Source organism: Neodiprion lecontei, chromosome 5 (genome assembly GCF_021901455.1).
Source record: "Neodiprion lecontei isolate iyNeoLeco1 chromosome 5, iyNeoLeco1.1, whole genome shotgun sequence".
Classification (NCBI taxonomy): Eukaryota; Metazoa; Arthropoda; class Insecta; order Hymenoptera; family Diprionidae; genus Neodiprion; species Neodiprion lecontei.
This window is the reverse complement of record NC_060264.1, coordinates 4641402-4650652: the sequence shown is the minus strand read 5'-3', so window position 1 is coordinate 4650652 and position 9251 is coordinate 4641402. Positions and strand designations below refer to the sequence as shown.

General features: G+C 38.3%; 2 protein-coding genes across 4 annotated transcripts; both read left to right on the top strand.

The window, feature by feature from the left end:
* Nucleotides 1–676: 676 nt before the first annotated feature.
* LOC107221481 lies at nucleotides 677–2476 on the top strand. The gene is made up of 3 exons (XM_015660484.2): nucleotides 677–969; nucleotides 1680–1919; nucleotides 1985–2476. The coding sequence occupies exons 1-3, from the start codon at nucleotides 915–917 to the stop codon at nucleotides 2119–2121; spliced, it is 432 nt and encodes a 143-aa protein (XP_015515970.1). The 5' UTR covers nucleotides 677–914; the 3' UTR covers nucleotides 2122–2476.
* Nucleotides 2477–4729: 2253 nt separating this feature from the next.
* Nucleotides 4730–6268, top strand: LOC107221480. 3 transcript variants are annotated; one of them, XM_015660483.2, is made up of 4 exons: nucleotides 4730–4888; nucleotides 5158–5307; nucleotides 5823–5966; nucleotides 6129–6268. In XM_015660483.2, exons 1-3 carry the CDS (start codon nucleotides 4831–4833, stop codon nucleotides 5957–5959), a joined length of 345 nt encoding a protein of 114 aa, XP_015515969.1. In that variant the 5' UTR covers nucleotides 4730–4830; the 3' UTR covers nucleotides 5960–5966; nucleotides 6129–6268. The 3 variants fall into 3 exon arrangements, with proteins under 3 accessions (XP_015515969.1, XP_015515967.1, XP_015515968.1); XM_015660481.2 differs by having other exon boundaries at nucleotides 4758–4960; XM_015660482.2 differs by having other exon boundaries at nucleotides 4760–4960; nucleotides 5823–5923.
* Nucleotides 6269–9251: the final 2983 nt, after the last annotated feature.

Sequence of the window (9251 nt, the reverse complement as noted above, 5' to 3'; positions counted from 1 at the left end):
TTGGCCAAAAACTGTTTTATGGGGAAGTGGGAAGATGAGAAGAAAAAACAAAAAAAAAAAAAAAACAACAACCTCATCAGGTAAACGGAGGCTGTTATTCGAAGAGCCGATTTTCTATCTCTGGATGATGCCCCGAATCATATCTATACGTTCATTTTCGTAAAATTATTCCGACATGCTCATCCATTTTGAAATTGTAAATTAATTCGTGCTATAAGACGCGGGAGAAATTCGAATCGATTTTCAAAAATCTCACACGATCCTGAGAATCAATTGGACCTTTGATAAAAAAATAAGAAATTGTGCAATACAAAACGGCCTTTTACTTCCTATAATTATTCTTGTCTCATATTGAAAACCTGCGCTATTTTCTTCCCGGTTTAATACGCTTTGTATGATTCTTCGTTATTGATTTAGGAGCTGTGGATGTGAAGGTTGAAATTAAAGATTGAATAATTACAGCAGCAGCGCGATAACGCGTGAAAGAATCGACCCGTCAACCGTAGGAGTTAAAAAGTATAATTGCAATGGAAATGATTGATGGAAGTAAAAATTAGGTTGTAAATCAGAACCGATCTACTTATCGGTCAATTTCCATTGGCAATTAGTCATATTGCTTGGATAGTCAGAAACGTGATACCGGCTATAAACGTATTAAAAGACACGGCGTATTCGACTCGCGGCTTAGTCTGCAGTGCGAGATTTGAAACACACGTAATCAACTGTATCGCAAACCGGACGTACCTGATTTATTTTACAACGATAAACAAGTATCCGTATATAAATAACGATAATAGCGAGGGACCGGAAGAACCGAGTGCCGGGTGTATAGGAAACGCGTCGAATTCGGGGGAAAGGGACTCGTTCTTTCCTTCTTTCGTCATTCCTTTTTCCCTCCCTTCCCATCACCGAAAATGAAGATCTTATTCGCTACCGTTGCTTTATGCGTCGCCCTCTCTCAAGTCGAAGGTAAGTTGTATCAACCAATATCCTCTGCTCTTTCCGGAAGGGTGAAGAAGAAACGTCAAATTTTATTTGCTTCTCTTTGGTTCTTGAAAATTTCGTTACTTTGTAGATCTTATACAGAGAAAGAGACATGGACGGTCGGTAGCGTGTTCGTTACGATATTTCTATAGCGGGATCGGATGATGATAAAATCGTAGTCGGATACAGAAGAATAATCTACGTCTGCCAGAAAATGTGGAAATTATAAAAAGATAGCAGGGAAATATAGGAATAAAAAAAATGTAGAACAATTTTAGGAGTAAAGAAGCGACGCAGTTATAGCTAAGAATAAAAACAGCTACAAAGGGATTATTAGATTGGATCAGAACGTTATTTTATTGTTCAAGTTTAAAAAACTATGAAATTATATTGTAATGATTTGATTTGATTTATTTTTTGTACCTTGGCAAGCCATTCGCAAGCTGAAATTAAAATCGAGTATATTTAGAAGAAAATAAGAGTACAGTTAATGCTAATTACATGGTAGTTAGTGCTGAAAAAGAATACAATAAATTCTGTCTTATGCGCATTGGAACAAAGTTGAAAGGTGCAAGTACAGCCAACAGAGAGAGAGAGAGAGAGTGATAGGAATTTTTTATGGATTACATATTGGCCAACAAAAAAAAAATAGTCATCTCAATTTATATACAATCGATATAATTTCTGTAACACAGCTGAGTACAAAACAAATTATCACGTCTACGATGACAACGATCGGTCGAATATAATGGTGGATAAAACCGAACCCGGACACCGGATATTCGGTTTCGGCAACGATTTGGAAGCCGACATCGATCCGTGGACAAGGGGCTTGAGCCAACAGATAAAAGTCCTGACCAGGACGGCCGAATCCTTCATGGAAGACTTCAAGTCCTACGCGATGGACAGTCTCGTACAGCTGAGAGATTCGCTGAGTAAGTGGATCTTTGGGCTCGTGTAAGATCGGTAATAATTAACTTCCGCTTTTCATCGTACACAGAAGACTACGGATTTTATAATGTAGCGTCCCTCGTTGACGAGGTGAGGAAATTCGTGCGCAAGAACTTCCGAAGGTCCTTCGATCACGAGGAACCTGTCAGGACTCGCCGGACGAAATCGACAAATCGGCGAGCTTAATCGCTGCTCTGAGAAACGTCAACGGCCGTTAAAGAAATGTAACATCATGCGAAATTTTCTGCAATTTTCCAGTCTCTTAAACGGTTCCGTTTTTTTTTGTTTTTTTTCGACAGACATTTTATTCAACTGTTTAATTATTTACAGATATTTAAAGTGATTTTGAAAAGAACCTTTTCTAAAATGAATCTCAAAAAATTAGGGTACCGTTTCAGCGTTGGGACAATTGCAGAACAAATTTTGAACGAAATCGATAATGGTGCAGGTGAAACGTTGCTTTGGTTCGCACGGAATTACCTGTATATACAGTAGAGTTGCAGCAAACTTTGAAAGAGAATAAAATGCGAATCTGAAGATATTTTTAAAAAATTTGATTGATATTCCACGAACGTCCTTCCAATTTTTATTTTTATTTAATGTCTTTTAGTACCTCGTCCATATACCAGAACATCACTCACTCTCTCTCTCTCTCTCATAATAAATGTATTCCTTTTATGAAAGAGAAATTATTGTATTATTTATGATATCGTATATTTGTGTAGAGCTACAATACTGTTATCCTTGCAAAGTCACATTCAATATTTATTCAATTAAATATGAATTACAGGCATCTCGTGAAATTAAAATTGTTTTTCACCAATCTTAATACCACGAAAGTAATAAAATGTGCTTATCGCGACGCGAAATAAATAAAGAGACGTAAATTAAGAGCCTCGATCCAGGATTTGTCGCTTTTCTTGAATCTCCCCGATTCCATCAAACCCCAAAATATATCTCGACTGGGTATAATTACAACGCTTTTCCGTCGCCGCAGGCTTATACCGAATAGTCTGTATGGCTGACCGAACGCTGACTTTCACCACTCGATGTCAGTACCGCCAGCCTTAAATCGAATCGACGCGTAACGAGGGTGCAAACTCGTGAGAGGATTGTTAAAAACGTCCTCTTAGACGTCGTTGCTTAACCTCTGGATTATATTTGCCGCGTCAAGGGGATCGTTATATGTCGCAGAAACCGATCACAATAGAATGGAAATAACAATTTATTTCTTCTCGAGATGCACATGAGTTTCAACCGTATTGGAAAACGTCACCGAAATGGGTTCCAAAATAAATAAATCGAAATCTCCTCAAAAGCACGCGTCTCTGTCTCATCCATTGATTAACCCTCTCGCAAGGTCTGTGAAGTTTGCCGTTCAAAATATACAAATTATATCTACATTTGATGAAAATTAACATCAGCATCGTGAATTGATTTCATGATTTGATCGTGTCGATTGTCCTCTGATATCAAAATCACAAAAAAGTAAAATTCTAATCGGGTACAACTGACGTAGAAAACCTCAAATCAATGCTCGCTGATTTCCCAAAGTAACAGATTTGTTTTGCAAACAATTCGTGCGGCGACTAAATATATACTGAAAGTTGAGTAAAAATATTTAGAACTGAGATATAAATTTGTGCTTTGGCGTAGATTTTTATTTATTAATTTAAAATTAATCTCGGCAGTGTCCGACTTAAAATTTGAAAAAGCTCAAAATAGAAATCACCCTAATAAATCTGAGCCATGTGTTTTCCTAAAATCTTTGGATTTACGATACTTATTCGAGACAAAAAATCGACATTTGCATAATTCTACACCAATCTGCAGTATTGGCGTCAAGTTAATTCCTTTTTTCGATCACTGCCGGAATTCGAGGCTCCATTTCCCTCGGCGCCGGCTCTTTTTTCATCACCCGGGCTGATGCAGTTTGCAAAAATTGGCACCGGCTGACTCTGTAAGAAAAGTAAATCGACTGACCTGGAGTGGGATGGATGACCGCTATTTGCCGTTTCTTGGTTGCTCTTTGGCACGTGACCGAGTGTGCCTCTACGCCATGGCTATGCCACATTGTTTTACTGCAAACGAGGGTTCGCCACTGCTGGGAAACACGCAGGTTGAAAAATTAATTCCTCTGTTTAACGAGCGACGAAAAAACCGCGAGTTTTTGCCGCCGCTGGTGGTGGTGCACCCTGATTAAGCACTCCTCGTGTGCCGAACGCCAAGCTCCGCAGATCATGTGTTCGGGGCTTAAGGCTTATTTGCTGCAACGACGAAACAGCTACTTTTTTTTAAGTATCCTCTTCAATTTCAATTTAAAAATCCTGAAATAATTTGTACAATAATACCGCACACTAAAAATAGTTTTCCCTCGATAACATCATTTGAAAAGCTTTTCATTTGGGTATGAAAATTGGAAAACTCTGTTTTTAAAAAATATCGTTTTAAAATTAAATTGAAGGGTTAACAACAAAGATTTATTTATTGTCACCTGCTAATTCCAAACACAAGTAAGTGTCGTAGACTTTTTCACCCCGAATACCCTGAAACACGGTTTACTTTCGCTCTCATACGTCACAATGCAGACGGGTGGTTTATAGGGAAAACTTATATCCGATGAATTTTTGCTTTTGATCGATAATAATAATATATATATATATATATTATTGAAACGAATTTTCGCTGATTAATATTTGACTTCTTTATCGAACTACACAATTTACAATAATTGAATTTACAACCGAACGGTTCCGGCCCGTTAAAAACTGACGGGTCTAGCACCGCCATCGAAACGTCGAACGGTATAAACCGCAAGGTTTGATAAAAGTCGGTTCAGTCGTCAGAGTTAAGTGAGAGAATAAGGAGGCAGCAGCAACTCGTACAGGAATAAATATGAGACTCTTGATAATCTGCTCCGTCGTTTTGTGCCTCGCGGTGCTTCAAGCACAAGGTGATGCCAATTCGAACAAAATCTCAACCGGTCTCCACTCGAAACACCAAAAACTCGCTAGCCATAAAGGGGGTAACGAAAACATGGTCGATATTTCTGCGCATGAAATTAGGGGAGGAATTGATCGGTTGAAAAGACTGAATAAAATAATGAAAATTATAATAATAATTGAAGAAAAAAAAAAATTAAAATACACAACGAAAGACATCAGAACTGCTTTTTACAGAGTTGACGCGGCAAGATTTATCCATATGTTCGCCTGGTTCCAGGTACGGAACATGTCGCAGTGACGCCCCTAATTCCCATGAGGGAGAAGCAGACCTCAACTCGCAAAGATTTGCAGTCCTTGGTGATTAGCAAGATCCAAGACCTTACGAACGCCATTAACAAGTGCCTGATTCGCATTCATGACTTTGCCGGTGAGTTATTACTGCATTCGGCACTCAAGGGAGCCGTGAATTTTGGAAATCAAGGGAACATAAATTACTGGAATATTTTTTTAAACGACGGAAAGTCAATCGACGTAAGCGAAATAATTGAAAATCCAACAATATTCAAACGATACCCGTTTTACTGAATTCTTTTAATTACTGTAACAAATGAAATTTTTCTCAGTGAGTAAAATGGTTGATATTCTATTTTATTCTTTTATTCTTATCGAGTGGTTTCAATTTATTTATAATCGTTTCCCAGCGCTCCGGATGATTTTCATCGATTCTGCCAATTCGAAAATTACTGATAATTACGGTGAATTAACAGGAATTCACAGATAATAAGGCGGAAATCGATGGAAACCGCTCGACATGAACGTTGATGAATTCAAATAATTCGTTTGATTTCCATACGAATCGAGGCTCCTTGGTTTTAACCGATCACAAACCATTTGAAAATATCATTCACGAGTAATCGACGAATTTTGAATGTCAATCCACAGAGAAGATCGGTTTCAATAACGTCGCGAAGCTGCTGGACGACATCACAGCGGCTCTCCAAGATTTCGCAGAAAACATAGATCTCGAAGCTGGGGATAAAATTGTAAGACCAAGTAGCTTCCACCATTCCATGCGTTGAGCACGAGGTGCGAAGCACTCGTAATTGATAACGTAAAGAATGATAATATCGAAAATAATGAAAGGCCGAAATTTCGATTAACCGTTGATGAAAAAAAAAAAAATAAATAAATAAACAAACAGCAATGAAGACAATATATTGCAGCGAAAATTTTTTTTTTAAATTTCAGGTCGTAGACGGTTCTAAACGCTTATAAATACTGGAATCCAAGATCGTCTTCTAAACCAAGCCATACTGTGTTTGGATTTTTCGCACGCGTTAATCGTGCCTCACTGTATTTGACTGTCTAATAAAGGATTTGATAAAATTGACAAGTCTTTTCCTCGAACTGTTTCAGCGAAATCGATCAAAATTAATAGCGGATCATTTCGTCGATTATTGTAAAATGATTCAAAGCTGCAGTATCTCGGAAATTTTTTCAAACGAAATCAATCCGACTTAAAAAAAACGTTTTGAAAATCCAAATTTACAACCAAGTTACAGTTTCACTATTCACAAATTCTTGGCATTTACTTCACATCTTTTGTTATCACTGTTGAACCTAAACCGGTCAACACATTCCGGCTGGTCAGCAGTCGATTCGATTTGCTTACGCAAAATTAATTTCACCTGAAGGTTACTTCGCACTCGTTGATTGAACATTTCACGATAAAATCAAATCGCGCGTGTCAAAGATAAGAAAAAAAAAAAAACACTAAAAGGTGCTGCTCGGCCGAATCAATTAATTTCCTACCGATCGACAAATCGTATGCCGATATCGATCGTATGGCGTCCATAAATCAGTTGCAAAAAATATTCTCGCCTCATCGAAAAAACTTTACTGCAATACGCGACATGAAAATCCGGTGACTCGACCCAGAATATCTTGGCTTTTATTTCATACGCGTCTGATTTGTAATCACTTAATAAAATCAAAGTAATAATCAATGAAACGGATCGAAAGCAACGAAACCTTGAATACTTACCGGTAAAAAAAAAATTTGACTACTTTTTACTGAAAATAAAACAATTCCAGAGATAGAATTTACAAAATAAAATACTGTACAACGAAGAGTGAATAGAGATAAAAGAAACGGTAACGCCACTTCTACTGCCAACTAGAGTTGAGTTCATGAATTCTGGCTCCCACGAATGTTCGTGTCAAGACTCGTAGAGTGCGTAAGTACTTACATTAGACACGTTACACAAGCTCATGGAACGTTCCTCCAGCATCGGTATATTTTTTCTTCTTTTTTTTCATGTTCCCGCTGTGGTTTTATTCTCCTCTCTTTCTTCTCCCTCTTTCTCTTTCTGGCAACTAACCGACTGTCTGATTCCATGTTTCCGGATCAGCTCACCCTCGAGCTGACTCCATTCGTATTATATATGTAAATATATATATCCACGTAAAGTCGCGATTAAAACTAACGAACAGTAGTCCGCCGGGCAATAAATAACGAATTGCACTTTCTGCGAGGGAACGGCATGCATAAAAGTGCGATTTTTCCGCATCGGAAACGAACGATGTCGGCTGTCTTTTCATGTCGTCTCGTTTCGCGTCTTACTGCAATTCCATTTCATCGGATTTCACCTATAATTCGATTGAAAATTTGTAATAGACGTACCGCATTACACGGTTCAATTCAATGGGGAATTAATTATCTCCGAAACGTTTCCGGAATTTCTGAGAAATCGGAGGCGTTGTACGTGTACGGGAGAGGTCTATGCATGCATGGGTTGTATGAATAGCCGGAGTGCCGTCGCATTTAATCATTGAAAACGCTAAGCCATTGAAGCGCGGTGGTTTCAGCAACTGGGTGATATCAACTGGCCAACTTCCAGATCCGAAGGACCAACTTTGGATTCGTCGAGCATTAAGCGAGCCGTCTCTGTCTGTCTCTCCAAACCCGTCCAAGTCTGCATCGCTTCGCTTCGTCGCAGTATTTGCACTTTGCAAATGCAATGAAAACAACGGGGGAAAAATTATTCTCAAAGCTCATCCCTCCGTGCGAAAATCGGTACGGTTTTTGAAAATTTTCCGCGAACCGCGAGCCGTTTCCTCCACTACCCTACCGATTATGATCACCCGTTAGCTTTCGAGTGCTTTATTAAAGCCCAATTAGGGCCTCGAAGATCCACGAAGGCGTAAAGTTGGCCCCGCGAGTGAGCCGAAGTTTGTCCTGGAGATAAGGTCTGTGACGTTAGCGATCCTCCCCTTTGCGGTAACCGTTCTGACCGCCCCCCAGCCATCAATTTAAAATTTCACCCGAAGCTTTTCGATATTTACCAGAGCGACAAACGCGGAGGATAATCGCGCTCCATTAGCCACCTGAGCAAAGTTTTGCACAATATTAATTTGCGTGGGAGTCGGCTGTCGTCGCGACTCTTTTTTTTTTTTTTTTTTTTTACATCTTCTACTTGTTTTAAAAATTGTCTACATCGGACCTTTTTCTACCCTTTTCCTTTAGTTTCACATCACGATACGTAATCGCGATGCCCATTTAATTATCTTACTACCTTTTTTTAAAACGGTCAATAGTGGTTACTATATTATACTGAATTAAAAAAATTTAGCTAGAATATGTTGTGTTTGCAGCTATAATCCTGCTAAATGTTGGCTTGAATGTCACATTTTCTTAAAATTTCTGAAACACGTAAAACGTTTTTTTCTTTTTTTTTTTTTTTTGTTAAGAGAAAGCAAGCCCATTGGTTCAGGATTGAAATTGAATTCGCGTATTGGATGAGGCGAAGGGTCAAAACTTCTCAATACACCTTTGTTACTTTTATACATTTGAAAGAGAAATCTTTGGTACCGTTTCCTTGTTACTTTTTATCAATTTCTTCGGTACCGACCCTCGTTATAAGAAACGAGCCTTTACATTTGGTACGTTTTCAAACATTGAGAGTCCACCAGACTGTAAGAAGAGAAAAGAAAAGAAATTCATAGGCAAGTGCGTTCGATATTTCGAACACTCGATACGCAGTCCAGTGTCAAAAGGAATCACATCGTTATTTGTAAATAATGATGTGAACAAAAATAAAAAAATTGTGTAAAATTTTTCACCCGGCGATCAGGCGATTCATCCGAGGGTGGAAAATGTGAAAATAAAAATTTAATAAAATTGAAACAAACAAGTTTGTGGAAGAACAGTCAACGAAGAAGAAAACAAAATATTGCTAACTAAATTTCCAGCCGTATTATGCTGAAATGGGGGAGAACTTTCAACGAAGATGGGTATTTTTTCACCCGATATATAGATCATCCGATCGTGCGTTCAAAGTTTGTTTCTTTCAAAACTCGGATGGAGGAAAA

Bases quoted from the DNA above. Each gene is read 5' to 3' on its own strand.
- LOC107221480 (XM_015660481.2), top strand. From the start codon at position 4,831: ATGAGACTCTTGATAATCTGCTCCGTCGTTTTGTGCCTCGCGGTGCTT. The intron at 4,961-5,157 runs GTAACGAAAACA...GCCTGGTTCCAG, and splicing joins ACTCGCTAGCCATAAAGGGG to GTACGGAACATGTCGCAGTG. The intron at 5,308-5,822 runs GTGAGTTATTAC...GTCAATCCACAG, and splicing joins TCGCATTCATGACTTTGCCG to AGAAGATCGGTTTCAATAAC.
- LOC107221481 (XM_015660484.2), top strand. From the start codon at position 915: ATGAAGATCTTATTCGCTACCGTTGCTTTATGCGTCGCCCTCTCTCAA. The intron at 970-1,679 runs GTAAGTTGTATC...TCTGTAACACAG, and splicing joins CGCCCTCTCTCAAGTCGAAG to CTGAGTACAAAACAAATTAT. The intron at 1,920-1,984 runs GTAAGTGGATCT...CATCGTACACAG, and splicing joins ACAGCTGAGAGATTCGCTGA to AAGACTACGGATTTTATAAT.